This window comes from Erythrolamprus reginae, chromosome 1, assembly GCF_031021105.1.
Source record: "Erythrolamprus reginae isolate rEryReg1 chromosome 1, rEryReg1.hap1, whole genome shotgun sequence".
NCBI classification, from domain to species: Eukaryota; Metazoa; Chordata; class Lepidosauria; order Squamata; family Dipsadidae; genus Erythrolamprus; species Erythrolamprus reginae.
The window spans coordinates 118765277-118789294 of NC_091950.1; the positions used below are offsets into that span (position 1 = coordinate 118765277).

General features: G+C 40.9%; 1 protein-coding gene across 1 annotated transcript; it reads right to left on the bottom strand.

The window, feature by feature from the left end:
* Nucleotides 1–3698: 3698 nt before the first annotated feature.
* On the bottom strand, nucleotides 3699–23207 carry LOC139173129 (NADH-cytochrome b5 reductase 2-like). Its single transcript, XM_070762723.1, has 10 exons — nucleotides 23043–23207; nucleotides 19586–19732; nucleotides 14405–14477; nucleotides 12012–12118; nucleotides 10837–10966; nucleotides 7399–7482; nucleotides 6334–6419; nucleotides 5532–5631; nucleotides 4328–4533; nucleotides 3699–3885 (listed from the first exon to the last, which is right to left on the bottom strand). The coding sequence occupies exons 1-9, from the start codon at nucleotides 23058–23060 to the stop codon at nucleotides 4361–4363; spliced, it is 918 nt and encodes a 305-aa protein (XP_070618824.1). The 5' UTR covers nucleotides 23061–23207; the 3' UTR covers nucleotides 3699–3885; nucleotides 4328–4360.
* Between the last annotated feature and the right edge of the window lie 811 nt (nucleotides 23208–24018).

Sequence of the window (24018 nt, forward strand, 5' to 3'; positions counted from 1 at the left end):
CCAGACAGCTCATCATAGCTTTGTAGACAATAGCCTTTCAGATCAGTTTATTTTTGTCCTAATCAGCTTGAAGCTAAACGTTCTTTGAAATATTCTATAGATTTGAGTTAATTGGAAGCATGAGAAACAATAAAGGGACCAAGCAAATGCCCACAGTTGGACTCTCATCTCGGATAAGTTAGTAAAAACAGCAATGCGTGCGCAACGGCCCGCCCGATGCTCCCATGCACGAGACAAGGATGCTTGCACACGTAAGATTTCAGCAATTTTTGGGCTCTTTTCGTTTCTGCATATGCGCTGTAGCAAAGAAATTGGCAAAAATTGCCAAAATCTCACACATGCGAGCATCCTCATGCAAAATTTCACTTCTATGCATATGCGCAGAAGCCGTATCTCATGACGAGGGTACGCACCTACACCAGATGCCCCTACACGCCCAGTGCCAGGAGCGTACCAGTAGTGCCGGTGATGGGCTGCCCCTCAGTGTCTGTCCCCCCACTTATTTTTCAGTGCAGAAAATTCTTCAAGTCATCACACAAGTTATTAAATTTTAATATTTCCTTAAATTATAGTAATTGAGAGAAAAATGTTTTGTCAGAAAAGAACCAACCCCTTCAAATTTTCCAGTTTTCAAGACTAAAAACAGCTTCAAAATTCATAGCTAAATTTGGGGGGAGGAGGTTTATAATAATTTATAATTATATCTAAACCACCAAAATTTCTGATTTGGAATATCCCAAGTTTACCATCTAAATTCAGAGAGAAAGATTAGTAATATTTCAGCAGTGTGTGTAAACGGCTTTCCACATCAGGGAAATATTGTCAATTAAAATTTGATATGGGATTCTTTCTTATCTCTAACAAAATTTTTGTCTGCTTCAGTTTCCTTTTAAAATGAGATAGATACAATATTCCCTTTCAGAACTGATTTGGGGGATAATTGACCACTCTGAATATTTTTTGGGTGGAAATATTTGCCGATCTGTTTTTAAAGGCTTGCGTCAGTCTACAGTTTAAAAGCTTAAATTAAAAGGCTTGTAGCAATTCTAATATTGCATCTAAATTGTTCGTCTAAATGTCTTTATACAAGTTTGCCACCTACTGGTGATAAAATTCCTTGTTTGCCAAATACATTCCCAATATATGTTGTGCTAATATAAGCACAGCCTTATTCTTCCTGCAGAAGTGTTAACCCGAAGAGATCAGTAAATTTATATTTTGGCACCAGCCCAGTTTTCAGTTAAATAACAGGAGTGGGATATTATAATCAATGGTAACTTGCAGATGTAGCTTAATATTCATCCACAGGTTATCCCTTTCAGACCTACGATCATTTGAAATGTATTTTTATTTGAAATTGAAACTGATGTAAAGGTATAATTCTGGATCTAAATTATTGCATGTTCTAATGTCAAGCTTTATTGTACAATTTTGTTTACAAAAATAATTGCATTAAAGCATGTATACAGGTGTTACCAGGAGTTGAAACACATTTGGTCTACAAGGTAAAATATATTGGACCACAGTATCTTATATCAGTAATGGCAGAATTTTGATTTCTCTCCTGAAGAATGAGTATGTTGAATCCAAAATGAGATATAAGATTCTATATAAGAATACTTTTTAAATGTTTATAATTTCTTCACTTGTCCTCATTATTATCTAAATCAGTGGTCCCCATAGTGGGTGGTACTGCACCCTGGTGGGGGTGGGATGACTTGGTGGGCGCTAAGAGGCAAGGCGATGGCACGGGGTGCTAAGAGGGGTCGGGGGTGGCAGAAACATAGAAGACTGACTGCAGAAAAAGACCTCATGATTCATCCTTATACTATTTTCTGTATTTTATCTTAGGATGGATATATGTTTATCCCAGGCATGTTTAAATTCAGTTACTGTGGATTTATCTACCATGTCTGCTGGAAGTTTGTTCCAAGGATCTACTACTCTTTCAGTAAAATAATATTTTCTCATGTTGCTTCTGATCTTTCCCCCAACTAACTTCAGATTGTGTCCCCTTGTTCTTGTGTTCACTTTCCTATTAAAAACACTTCCCTCCTGAACCTTATTTAACCCTTTAACATATTTAAATGTTTCGATCATGTCCCCCCTTTTCCCTTCTGTCTTCCAGACTATACAGATTGAGTTCATGAAGTCTTTCCTGATATGTTTTATGCTTAAGACCTTCCACCATTCTTGTAGCCCGTCTTTGGACCCGTTCAATTTTGTCAATATCTTTTTGTAGGTGAGGTCTCCAAAACTGAACACAGTATTCCAAATGTAGTCTCACCAGCGCTCTATATAGCGGGATCATAATCTCCCTCTTCCTGCTTGTTATACCTCTAGCTATGCAGCCAAGCATCCTACTTGCTTTTCCTACCACCTGACTGCACTGTTCACCCATTTTGAGACTGTCAGAAATCACTACCCCTAAATCCTTCTCTTCTGAAGTTTTTGCTAACACAGAACTGCCAATACAATACTCAGATTGAGGATTCCTTTTCCCCAAGTGCATTATTTTACATTTGGAAACATTAAACCGCAGTTTCCATTGCTTTGACCATTAGTCCTGCAAGAGACACTGCTGCAGATGTGCAGGAAGTCTCTCCCCTCCCCCGTCACCTGCAGATCATCCTTTCAAAGAGTTTCACCAGGACGAAGTGGGGGCTGGAGGCAGAGTTTGCTTCAGGTTGGGCTTTCTTCACAAGGGGGGGGGGCATCTGGGCAACGACAGATTTAGGAAGCCTGGGCTGACAGGCAGTTTCTCCAGCATAGCGTCTGATTCATCCCAAGGGGTGAGCGATTTCAATGAACTTCGCTCTGTTTGTCTTGCAGGCAGCAAGTGTCAGCAGAGTTTCCTCGCAGGGCTCTTTCCTCCTTCTTTCTGGTCTGGTTCTCAAATATTTTCAAGCAAAACACTCCTGACAGCAGGAAGTATTTCTTCCCCCTCCCTCACCAAACTTTGTTTGTAGGCATGACGTTTCACAAAGCTCCTTCATCTGCGGCTGTTGGCTCCCTCCCTTTGTGGCTTTTATATACATACCAACATACCTGCCCTGCCTGGGGATGCCGTTTCAGAAGGAAGGAAGGAAGGAAGGAAGGAAGGAAGGAAGGAAGGAAGGAAGGAAGGAAGGAAGGAAGGGAAAAAGAAGAAAAAAAAGAAAGGGGGGGAAAGGAAGGGAGGCAAAGAAAGATGGTAGGAAGGAAGGAAGGCAGACAGAAAGATGGTAGGAAGGAAGGAATACTGACATAAAGAAAGGAAAAGAATATAGGAAGGAAGGAAACAAGAAAGGAAGACAGATAGAAAAAGAAAGGGAAAGAAAGAAAGAAAGAAAGACTTATGACCACAATTGAGCCCACCAAAATTTTGATTGCTAAGCAAGAGCATTAAGTGAATTTCACCACATTTTACAATTTGGCCACACCCACCCAGTCACCTGACCACCAAGCCATGCCCACATGAAGGGAGTGTGGATGGAGGCAGTGAGGATGAGTCTGTAGCACCAAGGGGACTGAAAAGGAAAGCCACAGGCTCTTTGCCCACTGCAACTAATTCCTAACCAGCTTTGCTTCAAATTCAATTCAATTTAATTTAATCTATTAGTCTTGTATGCTGCCCTTCTCCAAAAACTCGGGGTGGCTCAAAGCCAGGTCATGCTTTGTACACTAATAAAAATCGCCTAAGAAACTCAAAGCCCACAAAATGTATCAACGTTTTATTTAAATGAAACAGAAAAGCTTCATAAAACTTTATTAAGGCTCGGCAAGGCATTTGAAAGGGGTACTTTGCCAGGTGCGTTAGTGTGAGAAAATTTTCCTCTTTGGAAGGATTGGCACAGGTCTTCTGAGGTCTTTCCCTTCTGGAATGTGTATTTGTCAGGCCCAAGCCTAGAGATGATACAGCAACATTCAATTGAGCTCACTCCTTTATTTGCTTACAGTTAACAGACAGAATCTTGCCCGACTAAAACTATAACCTTCTAATCTACTAGATGCAACCATAAGCGAACTCTGAACCTCTTCCCGTCTCCCACACTCAGCTTGGGACTTTGCAGTCTCTTAGTCTGGTCTTCTCTCTGGAAAAACAACAGTGTTGCCACAAGTCCCTCCCACTGCTCCTCCAGGTGTGCATCCCATCACAATATTCTTGCACAGACAACATTTTCTTTGGGACTGCTGGCCAATCAAAGCAGTTGTGCACACATTTGGGGAAATTTTTCAACGTAGCTCTTAGAACTTACGATTTTTTTAATGCTTCAAGGAGGAATCCTTTGCTTACATCCACCACTTTGTAAAGTGCACCTTCAAATGTTTTGCATAATCATCGTACCTGTGACATTTGCTAAACAAATGAACTTCAAGTTCAGTAAGCAAATGTGCTCTCTTTTGCATATCCCAGAAGCTCAAGACTGGGCTGACAGGCAAATTGAATCATGGGTGGAGGTCCACACATAAGAATCAAAGTATCTCCAGAAGGGGGAGGAAGATGGTTCTTTATCATATCTGCGGTAACAAAGCCAGAACTATACTTCCATCCTACAACAAAAATGAAAGAGAAGCTTCATGACAATGTCTAGCCAAAGGTAGTACTGCAGGTATTTATGGTGTTCTCATGGTTCCTCTTATTTCAAAGAAGACTAGGCTTGGTTTCATTTAACTTGAATGTTCTATTTCACAGTATATGATTATTCTATTTATATTTAATAATTTCCCCAGACTATATTGACAATTTGGCAGCAGTGTTTGGAGATACCATGGAAACACACATGGCCAAAATTGTATACCTCTACTTTATAGCAACATTAATATACTTTCTAAGATAGAAATATAAGCTTAACTGAGATTGGTTTAGTCAAGGGCTAGGCAAAGTTGGCTCTTCTATGACTTGTGGACTTCAAATCCAAGAATTCCTGAACCAATCATGCTAGCTCAGGAATTCTGGGAGTTCAAGTCCACAGGTCATAGAAGAGCCAACTTTGCCTACCCCTGGTTTAGTCCAATGGTTAAGACTCCAGGCTAGAAACCAGGACATTTCAAGATCTAGTCCTTAGGCATGAAAGCCAGCTGGGTGACTTTAGGAGGAGGAAGGACTATTATGTATAGTCACCACTTTGAGTTATAGTAATAAAAGGGGTAAAAATCTAATAAATTTGTTTTTAACTTATACAAACATAATTGCTTAATTACTGTTGCAAAGGCTGCATTATAAATTTTCATGCTACTCTTCACCTATTAAAAATGTGTATCATTAACTGATAGGTGAATCCATTACTTAGAAATAACAGCACAGTAACTATATACTTCTCAAGTCATTTTCTATAAAGACTTAATATCTGATATCACAATGGAAATGTGCTTGGAATAATGGGAATAATAACAGTCAGGAAAGGCAAGGTTTGAAAAAAAATAGTTTCATAAAAGTGATATTATATAAAAACAAATGTCTCAGATGGTTGAAATAGAGATATACATGTTATCTTAAAATTGGTTGTGTTCATAAGAGTTGGTTTATCCTTTGAGCAACATCAGCTTACCCTGAGGCGGTTTATCCAAAGTATACCACAATTTAAATTGGTCAGAGTGGTTTGCAGCTACGTCTTCCAACTCTGGTCTCAGTAATATATCCTGTTCCGTCTGCCAATCAAAAGTCAAACAGCCAGTTGAGCATGCACATTGACACAGAGCCCATTGCTAGCATTAGCTTACCATTTGATTTTTATTTTATATATTGTTTTCTAGCTTTTCTGTATTCAACAATTCTCTTTGTCTTGCAAGGCTTAGTCCTCAATACTGCAGTCTACTCCCCCTTTCTTAGAAGTGAGTTACTCTCATGTAGAGTGGCTTATGTTATGCGCAATGTGGTTAGAATTAGATGTTAGCAATTCTGTGGAATCAGAAAATTACCAATACTACCAGGGATTTACTAAAACATTCAGAACATCTTATGCTGATTCCATTAATTAAATATGCTTGGCCTTGATGATAATAATGTGCTAAGTATAATCCCTTTCCAATGAACACTTGTGGCAGGCAGAATTAATCAGTCAGCACTTGACTTGGCTTATATTAGTTTTACACTGGAGACATATAAGGTAAGGAGGCTACTCAGACTATAATTCTTCCTGGCTATCTCACCATCCTCTCACCCACCTCTATTTGCAATCAATAGCATCCAGCTTTCCATGGGAACAAGAAAAAATGTTTAATTTTCACCAAAGGAAGAGCTATGGACAAACTTTTTGAAGATGGTGCAGATGTATAAGCAACTGCTGGTGTCTAGCTGCTTTTGTAGTGATTTCACAAAAAGAAAAAGTAAATAAACGTAAGTCAACCAACCTGATTAGCAAAAAGAAGGTAACATTTTGTTTTATCAGCAGGGTCCCTTGTGATATGGCGTATCAGCTGAAGCATTGGAGTAATTCCTATCAAATCAAAGCCAAAGTTCAGAATGAAAGTAATATTTTTTTCCATAATCCAGAAGTAGAACCATAATGTTTTGTTATTACCCGCATTCTTGTCAACTATAAAACTCAGTGGGCATTTGTGTGAACATGAAAGGCATGCAAAATAGAACAAATGTGCTTTTTTAAAATAGTGAAGGTAATATAATTTTCCAAAATTTCTAGGATAGGAAAAGAGAGAAAGAGAAATGATAGATAAAACAGTCTTTTCTGAGATTCAAGAATATTGTTTAACACTTTCTGTAAGAAAGTATTTTTCTTCCTTTTATATTAAATGATTTTAGCCTCACACAGTTTGATTTTACATTCAACTTCTGAGCTTCAGGTTCATGGCTAGTGACAGAATATTAAATTATGTTTAACTGCAAAAGAGGATCTATAGCAAAGAAAAGTAATCTTAAAGATCTCAAAAGAATGCCTAGGCTCATAATAAAAAATGTGGCTTGTCAATAGCCAAAGTGTCAAATTGACTAGGATTTCATGTCATAATCAGCACTTCAAACGGGCTACAGAGGTAGCTTATTAAGCAATATTCTAGTCAAGGTTAAATAATCAAACATTTTTTGAAGTAAATCTAACTTGTGCTCAGGTATGACATATCTTCCTTGCTAAAGGAAGTTCCATGCTAAACTTTGGTCCAGCATTCTGTGCTTACTCTTTTGTAACAGAGGAGAGAGTAATAAATATCAGTTAGCCAAGGTTCCTTTTTAGAGCAGGGGGGCTCCAACCTTGGCAACTTTAAGACCCATGGACATCAACTCCCAGAGTTCCTCAGCCAGCAAAACTGGCTGAGGAACTCTGGGAGTTGAAGTCCATGGGTCTTAAAGCTGCCAAAGTTGGAGAGTCCTGTTTTAGAGCATACATCATAATTAGGCAATACTATATAGTTTTTTTAAAAAAATATTCGAACCCCCTTATTCCCAAAACAAGGAATGCTTACCTGTTCCCCCAGCAATCATCCCAAGGTGCTTAACAAACTTTATTTTTGCTTCAGACTTTTTATCCAATTTGATAGCAAATTTACCTGTGTAAAATTACAAGAGTCAATTCCAACAAAATTAAACCACCGCAAAGCTCTGAATTACAGCTGTTATACACCACTTTGTATTAAATCTGCAATATTATATCAATTTCTAAGAGTGAAAACCTGTACAATACTAAAGGCCTTCCCTCTCATAAGCAGACTTAAACTAGGTATATATTTGGAACTAGCTTGCTAAATAAGCCACAGTTGCCTGAACTCGTATAAAACTAAATATTTATCCACAAGTGTACAATTTAAGTCTCCAGAGCAGTTTACAGCTCCTGGAAGCTTTCTTGTGACCTTTGAAACAATGCTACTAAATTTGAACTGCAAATATGAACCACCTTTAGATGGTGGCATACAGTTATAATATTCTGTAAGCAATTGCATCCATTATAACAGAGTTATAATGCTCTGTAAATATTTCCTAGTACAGTAGAACCTCTACTTACTAACTTAATTCGTTCCGTGACCAGGTTCTTAAGTAGAAAAGTTTGTAAGAAGCAGCAATTTTTCCCATAGGAATCAATGTAAAAGCAAATAATGTGTGCGATTGGAGAAACCACAGGGAGGGTGGAGGCCCTGTTTCCTCCCAGGAAAGTCCTAGAGAGGCCCCACAGAGGCTTCTCCCTGCCTTTTCTGGCCTTGTTTCCTCCCAGGAGATTCCTAGAGAGGCCCCACGGAGACTTCTCCCTGCCTTTTCCGCTTACAGTTTCGGAGGCTCGGGCTCGCAAATGGAAAATGGTTCTTGAGAAGAGGCAAAAAAATCTTGAACACCCGGTTCTGATCTAGAAAAGTTCATAAGTAGAAGCGTTCTTAGGTAGAGGTACCTCTGTATTCCTAAGTATTTGCTGCCATCTAATGGTTGGTTACATTTCTGCAGCTAAGATCTGATAGCTCAACTAGAGGCGTTCAGTTCTTACCAAGCTATGTTTTGTGTAATAGAAAGGAAATTCTGTTATTATAAATATTATATCTGTTATTAAAAATAAGAGAAGCAGTTTTGTCTAATTATAGAAAGGAAGAGACGATGAGTTCAAGTCCCGCGCTAGCCACATAAGACAGCTGGATAACTTTGGGTTAATCAGTTTGTCTCAGCCCAGCCTACCTCACAGAGTCATTGTTGAGGAAGATGAGTTGGATATGTTTGCCACTTTGAGTTTTATTCATAAAAACAATAGATAGGGTGTGGTATTTGTTGATATATAACGTGGCTTTTGTTGGCTGCCCTATTCAATGAATCACATTCAACCACATGAGTAATGTGATAGTTCGCTCATGGTCTGCCCTGTCCATCCTACAATGAATCTGCTCCCGTGAACTCCAAGCACATCTTAAAAGACTTCAAGACCTAGGATATATTGACTACTGTACTCCATCAAAACTAAGTCTCACAATCCACCATCCAACCCCCAATCACCCAAAACCAATATTTATTTGATTTGATCTGATCTGATTTGATTTGATTTGTATGCCGCCCCTCTCCGTAGACTCGGGGTGGCTAACAACAGAAAAAAGACAATATGAACAAATCTAATATTAAAAGTAATGTAAAAAACCCCAATCTAAGAAACCAATCATACATACAGACATACCATGCATAAATTTTATAAGCCTAGGGGGAAGGGAATATCTCAATTCCCCCATGCCTGACGACAGAGGTGGGTTTTAAGGAGCTTACGAAAGACAAGGAGGGTGGGGGCAACTCTGATATCTGGGGGGAGCTGGTTCCAGAGGGTTGGGGCCACCACAGAGAAGGCTCTTCTCCTGGGTCCCGCCAAACGACATTGCTTAGTCGACGGGACCTGGAGAAGGCCAACTCTGTGGGACCTAACCGGTCACTGGGATTCATGCGGCAGAAGGCAGTCCTGGAGATATTCTGGTCCGATGCCATGAAGGGCTTTATAGGTCATAACCAACACTTTGAATTGTGACCGGAAATTGATCGGCAACCAATGCAGACTGCGGAGTGTTGTTGTCTCATCTCATATCTCATCATCCAAAACCAATACCAACCATATAATCCAAACCATCACCGAAAACTAGGTATGCATGCCCCTTACTTCCTCAATATCACCCACTGCTGATTTTAAATGCAAACTAATTAATGCAAGAACCATTGTAAACAAAATGCCTGAACTCCTCCTCTTACACAAAACTGCTAAATTTGACATTATATTTGTCTGCGAAACATGGCTGAATGCTTCTCCACCTGACTCCGTTATTATAGTAAGAGACTATCAAGGTAAATAAATAGATGTAATTTATATAGACTTTTGTAAAACCTTTGATTCACTAGTACATGACACACTACTTTGAAAACTAAAATCTTATGGCATCTCTAGTTCCCTTCATGATTGGATAACTACGTTCTTGTCAAACAGACAACAAATGGTTAAAATAGGGAGTGCCTTATCCTGCACCTGTCAATAGGGAGTGCCTTATCCTGCACCCGCAAGGCAGCATTCTAGGACCAAAATTCATTCTTCACATAAACAACCTTACTGATCATATTATAAGTAACTGTGTTCTTTTTTGCTGACCATGTTAAACTATTCAACAACACCGAGAATACTTCTACCCTTTGAAAAGACCTAGCCCATGTATCACAATGGTCAGATAACTGGCAACTTCAAATCTCAACCAATAAATGCTCTGTTTTACAAATTGGCAAAAAGAATCAGAACACAAAATACCAACTTGGAGAACACAACCTTGTAGACGACTCTCACTCTGTTAAGGACCCCGGAGTACTCATATCTAACGATCTAAGTGCCAGAGCCCATTGTAACAACATTACCAAAAAGGCACTAAGAATTATTAACTTAATCTTGCATAACTTCTTCTCTGGCAATATTAAACTGCTAACCAGAAGATACAAAACATATGCCAGACCAATCCTCAAATACAGCTCACCCATCTGGAATTTACACTGCATATCAGACCATAATATAATTGAAAGAGTCCAGAAATATTTCACAAGAAGAGTCCTCCAGTCCTCTGTTCGCAATAAAATACCTTACTCCACCAGACTTGAAATATTAGGATTAGACAATTTACAACTACATCGCCTCTGATCTGATCTAAATGTAGTTCATAAAATCATATACCAAAATGTCCTTTCTGTCAATGATTACTTCAGCTTCAACCACAACAATAGACGAGCATGTAACAGATTCTATTACTAGATGAACTAAATGAAAACCACTCCAAACTCGAATGCAAATTCAAATTTTGATAAATAAAAAATAAATAAATATCTCTCATCTGCCTACTGTTTTTATTTATTTAAAAGCAACTGATCGCCCCTATTCATAATTATAAACTTCTTGGGACTTGACAATGAAACAGTACCGTATCCTTTGTACACCAGAAGTCCATTAGGCCCTCTGAAATCAATGGTGTCACCAGTCTTCATGGCATCTAAGTACTGGGACATCTTCCCACCTTCAGGAAATTTGGGGTGAACATTTTTGTGGTAAACCTAAAAAGAATACATAAACAAATGCAATCATTACAACGTTTTACATCTACAGTAAGTGATCAAGGTAATTCTATTTTGCACTGTTACATAAATCATGATTAGAGGCCGGAAAAAGTCACATTTCTCCTGCTTACACTCCATAAAACAAATCTACTGCAGTGCTGAGGGCAAATAATTTTATCCTCAATAAGGTTACAAGAGTATTAACCTATGTTATGTTTGGCCAATTATGAATTTTACCAGCTATTTATATTATCTGATTGTTTTAGGCCCCAAAATTAGGAGCAAGTTGCCTAAGATACCATCTTCTCTATAGACTTTTTCCCAGCTAAGCTGGGTCTTTAGACCAGGAATTCCTTCCTAAGCTATAGAGCAGTGGTGGCGAGCATATGGCATGGGTATCACAGGTGGCACGCGGAGCCATATCTGCTGGCACACAAGCCATTGCCCTAGCTCAGCTCCAACATGCATGTGTGTGCTGGCCGACTGATTTTTGGCTCACACAGAGGCTCTGGGAGGACATTTTTGGCTTCCAGAGAGCCTCCAGGGGGATAGAGAAGGGCACTTTTACCCTCGCCGGCACCAGGGAAGCCTTTGGAGTGTGGGGAGGGAAAACACGAGCCTACTGGACTCACCAGAAATTGGGAATCAGGCCATTTCTGGCCTCTAGAGGGCCTCCTGGGGGCGAGGGAAGCTGTTTTTACCCTCCCCAGACATTGAATTATGAGTGTGGGCACTCGTGCATGTGCGATAGCACGCACCCATGCTTTTTCGGCACCCGAGGAAAAAAAGGTTCGCCATCACTGCTATAGAAAAATCAATTTTTCAGCAGTTACTCATTGTCCTCAAATCTCGTTGCTTTATCTCTAAAATAACTTTGCAAACAATTCCAATCATATCTTCAAAGATAATTTCTGTATATAAAATGTGGTGTATTGTTTGTTTTTAATTTGACTTATTATATAACTGGAGTGTTAGGGAACAATTTATTTGAGATACATAGGAACCAAAACTAAGTTACTTGGTCAAAACAGTTTAAACCTACCTTTATTACTAAATCAACATATCCTTTCACTTCATCACTAGAAACTGGAGTATAAGCCCGAATCACAAGATTACCACCGACCTTGGCAGAAAGGTACACATGTTGGCCTGGAGAAAAATAATCATAGTTCCATTCCAAATGTAGCATTTATGGCATTAAAGAAAAAAGCAAATGATTTGGGATACTTTTCCAAACTGGATAACATGTGCAAAATTGATTGGGAGAACAATTCTTCTCATTCCCAGGGGGAAACGTCAGTTATATATTTAATTAAGAATGGGTAACTTCCTATAGTTGTTGTTGTTGTTGTTGTTGTTGTTGTTGTTGTTGTTGTTGTTGTTGTTGTTATTATTATTATTATTATTCATTAAATTTGTATGCCGCCCCTCTCCATAGATTCGCGAAGTTGCGAAGATAAGCATGAAAATGTTGGGTTAGTGCACACTTGGCCTATTCTATTCTATTCTACAGTGATCCCTCGATTTGCGCGTTCTCGATTAGCGCGAAACGCTGCAACGCGGTTTTTCAAAAAATATTAATTAAAAAAATAAAATATTAAAAAATAAAAAATAAGTCCACGCTAGTTCTCTCTCTCTTTCTCTCCCTGTTGCCGGCGTGGTATATGAGAGAGAAAGAGAGAGGCAGAGGTCGGGCGCATTACCGGGAGGTGGAGGCGGCGTGGGGACACTGGGTGCCGGGGACTCCGAGGAGGGGGTGGACGTCTGTTCCCTGAATGGAGACCGCCGGCCGCTCAATCGGGCCGGCAGGGAACAGAATGGAGCCTTCCGCGGCGGGGCTGGTAAGGGGGGGGAGCCGAGGGGGGAGCCGAGCCCAGCCCCGTGGCATTCGCTTTCCTCCCGCCCGCAGCCGACTGATCGTGGGCTCCTTCGCAACCTCGGAGAGCTTCCTGGTTTTCGTGAGCTTTCATGCCCTGGAAGCTCTCCGAGGTTGCGAAGGAGCCCACGATCAGTCTCGGCTGCGGGTGGGAGGAAGGCGAATCCCCCGTGGGCTCCGTTACATCTTCCGCTGCCAGCCAGGCCATGCTGGCGGCAGCGGAACAATCGCTGGCTGTCAACTTTTCTTTTTAAAACTGGGCAGGAGCTGACTTGCCTCCCCAGTGCTAAAAAGAAAAGTTGACAGCCAGCGCTGCGACTGACGGAATGCTGAGCCTCCCGTTCTCCCCCACCTCGCCCCTTCCGGTTTCGGCGTTCGGAGTCCGGCGCTGGGGCCATGCGGGGCCGCTCATCCAGGGGGGCGTGGACTGGCAAGCGGCAAGTGATCTGGCGGGAAGACCAAGGGAAGGTTCCTTCAGCCGCCCAACACCTGATCCGCTCCGCAGCGCGGCAGCAGCGAGGAGCCGAAGATGGGGTTTCCCCTTTGCCTTTACCCCATCTTCGGCTCCTCGCTGCTTCCGCGCTGCGGAGCAGATCAGCTGTTGGGCGGCTGAAGGAATCTTCCCTTGGTCTTCCCCGCCGCCCACACGCAAACTCCACCATCTGCGCATGTGCGGCCATGAAAAAAATGGCGCACATGCGCAGATGGTGGTTTTTACTTCCGCATCCAGTATAACGCGGAAATCGGTTAGCGCGGGAGGTCTTGGAACGTAACCCCCACGCTAACCGAGAGATCACTGTATTCTGTAGGAAGCAAAACCATAGGAAAAGAAGCCTGTGTTTGAGCACATATGCCCAACTGATTGACTATCAGCCCATATTTCCCAATATATCTAGATAAGCTACTCTGCAACACAATTAGTTAAAAATAAGGCCAACTTTTGTACACTGGATTTACCCATTAAAGGTTGCCCATAGCTGCAATTTGACTGCTTACTCTACAATGTGACTGAATTCCAGCCTGCCTTTTGAGTGAAACAGTAAGGGGATTGGTCCACAAGGAGAAAGGACTGTCCGTCATTACCTTCATTCATTTAACCATGTGTCGTAAACTGAGCTCTCTGTATAGTTACCTATAGAGACACACACAGGGAGCCACTTTGCTACTCTGTTTGATATAAACTGACTTCATAAGACATTGTGAATTAATTTTCAGGCCTTTGCCTCAACTGAACATTATTAATATATTCTACTACTAGCTTAGCCTATAATGGTGACCAATGTTGTTGAAAAGCAGATTGTTCTCTCTCCTCACACATTACAAGGTACATAGTATATCATACATACATTACAGCACATCTATGATACAATAGATATTCTAGCATTTATGCTAACAATTATTCTCTCAATATTAAAATCACTTACAATTTCAAGGAGATAACTAATAAAACATTTGGTGCAGCACTGGAAAGAAAATTACAGTATCAAACAAGTTTCACCAGAAGGGGTTTTCAGATATTTAGTGGGGGGGCATCAATGCAAGGATAAGGCCATGCTTACCTACAGGCAAGCCCAAAATATGTTTTTGTGATGGTAGCACAAATCGAAATCTCCTGGTATCATGGCTGATATCCTGGGAAAAAGCAATCAGGTGAAAAACATTGAGCAAGAAATGATTTAAGAACGTAAGAACATAAGAAGAGCCACACTGAATCAGGCCAAAGCCCATCAAGTCCAGCATTCTGTGTCACACAGTGGCCCACCAATTGTCCATGGGGATCTTGAACAGAAAGAGAAGGCAACACCCTCCCTTTCCCTTGACCCCCAACAAGTGGTACTCAAGGGAATCCTGCCTGCCTCAACCAACATAGAGGCAGCACTTGGACATCCGTTTCAATAACCATCTATACGCTTGGCATCCATGAATCTGTCTAACCCTGCCTTGAAGCTATCCAGGCTGACAGCTGTCACGACCTCTTCTGGAAGTGAATTCCATAAATTAACGACCCTCTGGGCAGTGTTCCCTCTAATTTTTTTGGGGGGTGGGCGGAAAAGTATAGTGTCTGAGTGGCAGTCCCTTCGGGACTGGGCAGCACAGAAATATTAAATAAATAAATAAATAAACAAACAAACAAATAAAAAACCCACCCTGTTTTGCCTCAGAGAATTTCAAAATAAAATACTGTACTGTGTGTCTATAACAGTGAGCTCATAATAGGGCAACTCTATCAATATCAAAATGCCACTTAAATAGTTGAGCTAGTTTCAAACTAGATTTTGATTTTCTTTCTCTCTTCCTTACTCTCATTCTTTTTCTTTCTCTTTTCCTTCCTCTCTTTTTTCTATCTTCCTCTCCCTTCCTCTCTTCCTCTCTCTCTCCTTCCCTCTCACTCTTTCCCTCTCGGCTTCTGGGCAGGTTTGGAAAACTCTGAGTTGATGATGATTTTTAAGTGAGCGATTGCTCACTGCTCAGCTTAGAGGGAACTATGCCTCTGGGTGAAGAAATATTTCCCTTTATTTGTCCTCGCTTTCTTACCTATGAGCTTTAGGGAGTGCCCCCTTGTCCTAGTATTGTGTGATAGAGAAAATAATTTTTCTCTACCCACCTTTTCTATCCCATGCATGATTTTATACACCAATCAAGTCACCCCTTAAACGCCATCTTTCAAGGCTGAAGAGACCAAGGTGAGCTGATGCCTGTGCAGGCTACTTTATAGCAACGTGAGAAAATATTATTTTACTGAAAGAGTAGTAAATCCTTGGAACAAACTTCCAGAAGATGTGGTTGGTAAATCCACAGTAACTGAATTTAAACATGCCTGGGATAAACATACATCCATCCTGTTGTGGTTCCGTCTGAGGCCCCTCCGGGAACGGCTGACCTTCTGTCGGTTTCCAGCTCAGAGGGAGAGGCTGAGGAACAGGAGGTGCAGACAGACGAGGAGGAATCCCAGGCTGAAGAAGAGGGAGGACAGCCAGAGTCCCACTAGGGGGAGCTCTCCTCAGCAAGCAGCCTGGATTCCTTAGAGGAAAGTGCACAAGCCATAATTGATCTGCGACAACGAAGAGCTAATCAGAGACGGAGTCAATTGGCTAAATACTTTCAGCATTAAAGTGGCAGCAGCTGGGTTTGGGTGTGGTGCTCTTGGGAAAGGCTAAAAGGCAAACCCACCCTTCCTGGCTTGTGGAGTTTTATCTTTGAGAGTCGTGGGACCTGACTGTGAACTTTGGTGTCTTGGAATCCTGGTTTGTGCCTTTGACTATTGAAACCTTGGGGGGGGGGGTTGCCAGCAAGAAGCTTGCTGTATTGTCTGGACATCAGGACCCTGCTGTACTGTATTATATCCTGTCTGTTGGGAAGAACAGGTTTTCCTCTGTGCTTATTTTTTCCAGTTATAAAATACTTTTGGCTTTTACCAGAGTGTCTGGCTGTTTTTTCCAGTTGGTGTTGAGGTCTGGGGGAACCCAGACAGAACACATCCTAAGATAAAATACAGGAAATAGTATAAGGGCAGACTAGATGGACCATGAGGTCTTTTTCTGCCGTCAGTTTTCTATGTTTCTATGTTTCTATAGAGTGATAGTAAATTTGAGGATTTGTGCGCAGCTGTACGTGACCAACAGACATGCGCATGCCCCTGCATGAGATTTGGCTTCCATGCCTGCACAGCAAGCCAAATCTCATGCAAGGATGCTCGCCCATGTGAGATTTTGGTAATTTTCACCTTTTTTTTTTGCTTCTGCGCATGCACAGAAGCAAAGAAATCAGCAAAACATGCCAAAATCTCACTTACACGAGCATCCTTGTGTGAGATTTGGCTTCTGCACATGCACAAGATGCAGAATGTCGGGACCAGATGCATGCACACCTGCGCTGGAGACACCCATGCCCGCTGCTGGGAGCGCACCGGGAGCACCAGTGGCGGGCAGTCCTCCACTGTTTAAGACCTTTTCATCATGAGAGGCCTCACTTTCTATGTGCTAAAATTTACACCTGAGGAAAAAGGGGACGCCAAAGGAGAATAAGAATACCCAAAGAGATCTAGCCACAAGGCAGAGGACATGCAAGATGTTCGGATATTGGTTCATTCAGAGATCTCAAAAATTCAGCATGTAATCATATCTGGTATGGCCTATGATAGCTCACCCATCCCCACTGTGTGCATCTGGCCATGCCTGGCAGCCAGCATCTCAATAGACTTTAGTAATCAAGTTGTTGAAGCGTGGAACTCAGTACCGGACTCCGTAGTATCATCCCCTAACCCCCAACATTTTACCCTTAGACTATCCACGGTTGACCTCACCAAATTCCTAAGAGGTCAGTAAGGGGCATGCATAAGTGCACCAGAGTGCCTTCCGTCCCTTGTCCTAATGTGTCTCCTATATCTCCTATATCTTTTCTTCTATTCCTATATCCTTCCTCTTTTCTTTCATTGATATATCTTATTCCTTTTTTCTCCAATAGCTGTAAGAGATATTAGATATATAAATATGAAATTTAACTTCTAGTTCCAAAATCTCTATACTATGATTTATTCAACGCTTACTTCTACCTATCTATACTACAAATCTTGATCTAAGGTAATGAGCTAATAAATTTAAAACTAGTTCATATTCTTAACACAGCTCCACTGTACACTCGCCCACTCTTTCCTTTCTTTCTCTTTCTCTCCTCTCTTTTGCCTCTCCTCTCTTTCTTTCCCCTTCTTTTTCTCTCTACTCTCTCTCTATCCTTTCTTTGTAAGTCTATATGCTTATTGATTGTTATATTTTTATATTCAGATATATTGTAATGTATTTTGTTTCAATTGTCAACTGTTATTATTGTCTTTTATGTTTTGTATACTTGTAAATAAAAACTTTAAAAAAAAGATATATCTTATTCCTATATCCTATATCTTTATTCCTATATTTTATTCCTATTTCTCTTCTATTCTTCCTCTGATATATTTTACTACGAGTATATCCTCTGTAACCTTCATTGTGTATTGGACAAAATAAATAAATAAAATAAATAAAGGGTGACCATGCATCCTGATTTATCATTTGTCTCAGATCTTCAAGCTCCAGGCACCCTTTCCCCACTGTCTTCTTCCTGGTGTTAAAAATGAAGCCTGTGCCACACAGCAGGGAAGAAGACAGCAGCTGTCTGGAACCTCACAAAGGAGGTAATATACAGAAAGGGGGCCTGGCACCATCTTTGCTTTTCTCTCAATATGTTGGCTTGTGTGTCTTCTCATTCTACTTCCCCCGATTCAGCTAGTTTGCCCATCAATGAAGAGCTAAAGCTGGAACTGCCAGAGATGCTGCAGGGATAGACAGCAAGGCCAGCGGGGAACACAGGAAAATTAAAGACATTCAAAAAGTTTATGCAATTTTGATATGTGTCTATTATTATTTTAGTGTCTCCCCCCTCCCACCTCTCTCTCTCTCAAAGTGTCCCAGTTTGGATGATATGGTCACCATCCAACGAGAAATACAGCTGGTAGCCATACCAGGAAGAGGAATAATGTCATCTACTTTATATTCCATGTAAAATGTTCAGTTTCAATTCAGTTTTAATATTTCTAGCCTTTCCATGGGCATGAACCCACCAGGGAGCATATCTTAGCCAGTGTGCTCCCTCTGCCATAATCATTTAAGTTTTAATTCCTTGGAATAATCCTTTTTCTTTCTTTTTATGCCTCCATTAGATCATTGCACAACCCCACAGAACTGAATACACAATGTACTCATTTGTGGGTTGGGAAAATCTATGGCTGAATCACAGATTAGAATTTCATGCAGTATCTACTCTGTTGCTGCTACAGTATATCAGAGTGGCTGTTAGGGAACATTATGCAATATCCCAAGGGCAGAATTGCCAAAGAACTTGGCATTTTTAGGCTTCCAAGCATGGGGAATTAAATGTAGGCCAATATCACACACTCAAAGTTTAATGTTTCTGAGGAGACAGAGTTTTGTATCAGTGCACACGCTTTCCATGCCAAAGGCTCAAGTCCAACCTGTTCTGTCCCAGTGACAGGTCCCTCAAGAAATAGGCCCCCACGCACTGGTTTTACAAGATTTAAGCATGTAATTCGAGTCCAAAACAGAAACCAAAAACTCACAGATATTTTCTTTGATCAAACAGCTCTCATTAACTGACTCACTCTGAATTGGTAGGAAGCCCGGAGATAAGGATCCCAACTCCCCGGTTCGTAATTCATCATTGAAATAATAATGTCCCCAGAGATAAATCCAAGCAGACATCTGGAACATAATGAAAGTTGACTTCCGCATTGAAGCGTCACGTGGTTCAACCTTAAATAATCTAAGGGTGTGGCCGATTGTTCTACAGATCTATTCATGCAGAGATCTCCTCTTGTTTAGCCACTCATGCCTTCTGGCAACTCTGTGTACCCTAGCATCAAGAAGAGGCTCCTCCTCTTCTTCTGAGTCACTCATGCGCACCTTGGGAAGTGCAGAAGGCCTTGGTTGGCTTTCAGCCTCTGATACGACATCATCTTCAACCTCTTCGCTATCAGACTCAGGTGCCAGATACATGGGACTAGGGTACCAGGCCACAACCGTCTCTCAATCCTCAGGATCCGTGACCAGCTGTGTGGGACACGGATGGGCCACAGCACAAACCTTGCAATCTCTCATTTAAAATACAGAGATCCAACTTAGTGCATTTCTGGCAAGAGTTTTATATGGCATTTTCATACATTCAAGCCAAGGAAAGAACTGACAGCTCACCTCTTTCTCTATCAAAGACAATGGATATTTGATATTTGGATCCTGTAAAGTCAATAGATCTCTCTTCCTCTGAGATCCAATTATTTTATAAAGCAAAAATAGCATAGATGGTACAATTGCAGCCACGGCAATCAAAACAGAAATATCCTGAAAGATGGGGAAAAAAGAGCACAGGTACACAACAAGAATAAAAACTTGGTTTTATGTGTTACATCCTTAAGTCTGTAAAGGTGAACTCCTTCTCAATCAGTTTATCATGGAATTAGTCAGATCCAAATCTATTGAGCAGACCTCCATCCTGTATGTGGCATCCAGAGACAACGTTATAATCCAGAATTAAACACCTGCAGAGCTCCCTAACCTGTTTAACCTTTTAAAGACTTGAGGTTTTTTTAAATAAACAAATGAATAAATAAATAAATGGGAAGTTATTATGTTGTAAAGCAAAGCAGCAATTTCAAGAATAAGCCGCACAGATTGTCAAGTTACTTCCACAATTGTGCAGCCTCCCCCCCGAAAATGATGTTGCTAAGCAGTGAAGGGCTACCAAATTTTTTACTACCACATTGTGGGCGTGGCTTATGCAGGACGCCCTGCATTTTCTTTCAACATCTTTCAGTGCAAATTGGGTGCTCTGCGGTGTAGTTCTATTTTCACTACCCCACTGCGTTCCCCCCTCCGGGCAGTAGCCCACTCCTGTTGCTAAGTGAAACATTTGTTACGTGAATTTTGCCCTATTTTACAACCTTTTTTTGCCACAGTTGTTAAGTGAATCACTGCAGTTGTCATATGAGTAACCCAATTGTCAAGTGAATCTGGCTTTTCCGCGTTAACTTTGCCTGTCAGTCGCAAAAGCTGGTCACATGACCCCAGAGCATTGCAACCCTTGTACTTCAGGAACCAGTCCGAATTTGGATCACGTGATCGTGGGGCATGCTGCAATGGTAGCAAGTGTGAAAAACAGTTGTAAGTCACTTTTTTCAGCACCCTTGGAACTTTGAATGGTTACTAAATGTACTATTTGTAGGCTGAAGATTAACTGAATTCCCATGGTGCTTGAGTGCAACAAGAATCCTTCTTAAAAAGTGAAATAGTGTGGCTGTTGCCCAGGCTTTTGTTCATCTGACACATGGGTGTTGGATAGATGGGGGTTCCTATTTACTGCCGCTACCAGTGCAATGCGTGCGCAGCTTTGGATGACCGGCAGGCGGGTAGGCGCATGTCCCAGCAAGATATTGCTTCTGCGCATGAACAGGAAGCAAAATCTTGCAAGAAGATGTTCGAGAGAGAAAGATTTCAGCAATTTTTTTGCTTCCGTGCATGCAATCACCGAAAAATAGCTGAAATCTCATGCGGGCGCACGTCCTCTCATGAGATTTTGCTTCCTGAGCATGTGCAGAAGCAAAATCTTGCCGGGATGCACATGCACGCTCACTGGTCACACAGAATTGCATGCACATTACCGTTTTCACTACCAGTGTGCAATGTGGCCCGTACCAGTAAGGAACCCAATACTGGTGGTTAGATGATCCAAAATCCCAAATTTGCACACCAAAAAGATTCAAAGAAAGAACAACTTTGCCTAAAAATCATACAGCTTTATAACTAAGGAAAGTTTGACCTTTCAGTTTATCAAAGGCAAGGGGAGAATATGTTAAGCACAGGTAGTCCTCAACTTACAACAGTTCATTTAGTGACTGTTTGAAGTTACAAGGGCCCTAAAATAGTGACTTATGACCACTTTTCACACCGTTGCAGTATCCCCATGGTCATGTGATTTACCTTCGGATGCTGGACAACTGACTCACATTTATGACCATTGCTGTGTTCCAAGTTTATGTGATCACACAAGTTAATGGGAAAGCTAAGTTCACTTAACATCCAGGTTACTAATTTAACAACTGCTGTTATTCGTTTAACAGATGCTTTCCAGAAAAGTCATCAAAATGGGGCAAAATTTCCTTAACACATTTCTCGCTTAGCAACATAAATTATGGGCTCAGTTGTGTCATAAGTTGTGGACTATCTTATTTGTGACTCCGGATAAATGAAAAAGTAGTTTTCAAACTCCCATTTATCACTTTTCCACCTAAGAAATGTGAAACTTGTCTTAATGCCAATATGCACAACTATGATAAACAGGTTAGTTCAGGTTATAGCTTTTCAGAGATGGACCGGATTACACTTTTTTCACTTCATGTATCAACTTTTTATATTTGTGTCCAAGCTAGAAAAAAATAATAAATCTGCAATATTACTTCAGTTCTTCTGAAGATACATAAAGAAATAATTTAAAAACAAATGAAAGTGTTAATGTGGGTAACCATCTCTCCCCCACCCCACCTTGAAATATATAATTTATTTGGTTAGGCCTTGAAGTCAAAATCTTTGTTTGTTGTTCCAATCCAGATTTAAAATATCCAGGCTGTCTTATCCAATGAGGAGATAGAGAAGCCCCCCGAACACTGTGATACCAGATTGGTCAGGAAAATTCTCCAAAAAGGCAGCCAGAATCTGCCTTTTTATGAATCTTAGGTGAATACTGTATATCTATCTCGGGAAAAGAAAGGGAGGGAGGGAGGGATATAGATACACACGAGTGTGTGTGTGTGTGTGTGTGTGTGTATACACACAAACACACACACATATACATACTCACACAGAGAGACATGTTTTTTTCTGTCAAAAAAAAAGATATAAGCTTGAAATATATCTATACTAGTCTCCCTTTTCATTATCAGCAAAAATATGTTACAGACATACACACATGCACATATATATATAAAGATATTTTTCCTGATAATGGTATAGATCTATTTCAAGCTATTTTGCTCTCATCAGCTAGCCATACCATTACCGGGATTTGAACCTGGGGAATCTATAGCAGAAGCTATAGAATAGAATAGAATAGAATAGAATAGAATTCTTTATTGGCCAGGTGTGATTGGACACACAAGGAACTTATCATTGCTCTCAGTATACCTAAAAGAAAAAGATACATTTGTCAAGAATCATGAGGTACCGCACTTAATGATTGTCATAGGAGTCAAATAAGCAATGAAGAAACAATCAATATTAATAAAAATCTTAAGGATACAAGCAACAAGTTACAGTCATACAGTCCTAAGTGGGAGCAGATTGGTGATAGGCAAGATGAGAAAAAACTAGTAGTAGTAGCAATGCAGACTTGGTAAATAGTTTGAGGGAATTATTTGTTTAGCATAGTGTGTGTGTGAGAAAGAGATATTATAGTACAGTGTTCCTCAACGGGCTGCTAATTCCCGAGACACCTTTACGCTTCCTTCGCCAAATGCAGTCAGAACCCGCCTCCGCAACTCCTCTCGCTACCCCTTGCTCTGCCTGTGTGGGTGTGAGGGCGTCCGGAAAAAGAAAGGGGGAGGCAAGAGAGATCGTCACACACACACACACACGCCGCAGCGGCTTCGGTTTTGCTTACCCAGCCAGTCCCCTCCATGACAGGCAAGAACGGAGGGTGCAATAAGTCGAAGGAGTTTCGCAGGTTCCTCTCGCCCCGGTTCTGGAGAGCCCGCCGCCCCTTCCCACGGGCCTCGCACGTCTCGCAGCTTCGCCTGCTCCGAAGGACAAAGGGCGCCTCTGGGCTGGCTCAAGTCCCGCGATTGCGACACCCGCCCGTACGTGGCTTTCTCCACCAGCGCACCTGCTCTGCAAAGGCCTGGGGGATACTCGCTGGATGGGTGTGGTGTGTGTGTGTGTGTGTGAAGGCGTGGGGCAGGGAGTCCCCTAGGCGTTTTTTTCCCTCCTTGGTTTTGGATAAGGACCTCCGTAGTTCATTTAATTGTATTGGCTGATGGGTAGGGTTTCCACTCTAGTTTCTAGTACTCAGTGCCTTAACATGATTTTATTATTATTTTTATTATTATTATTATTATTATTATTATTATTATTATTATTATTATTATTATTATTATTATTTATTTATTTAAACATACACAGAAATAACAAAGACAAACAAAACAAAAACATAAATAAAACATGTATCTGGGATGTTTACATCCCCTTCTCATTCAGAATTTCGATCGAAGATTTATACATTTTTACCTTATTTTTGTTAACGTATTGCCTTGCATATTTACATACTTGCATACTTTTCTTATAAGTTTATATGTTAATCTCTGGGGCTGTCTTTCTATATAATTTCTTTTATCCTCTCTTTCTTTTAACCAATTATAGAAATTCTCCCATATCTTATAATATCCTGAGTCCTCTTTCCCTTCTAACTTTCTTGACAAAAAAATATATATTTTCAGTGAGATTGATCAAGGAAGACTCTCCGAGCCACAACAGAAAAACTATTGTATAAAGCGACAACCGGGCGGGATTGTGACCAGTGTCCCCTCTAATTTTTTTTTGGGGGGTGTGTGGAAAAGTATAGTGTCTGAGCGGCAGTCCCT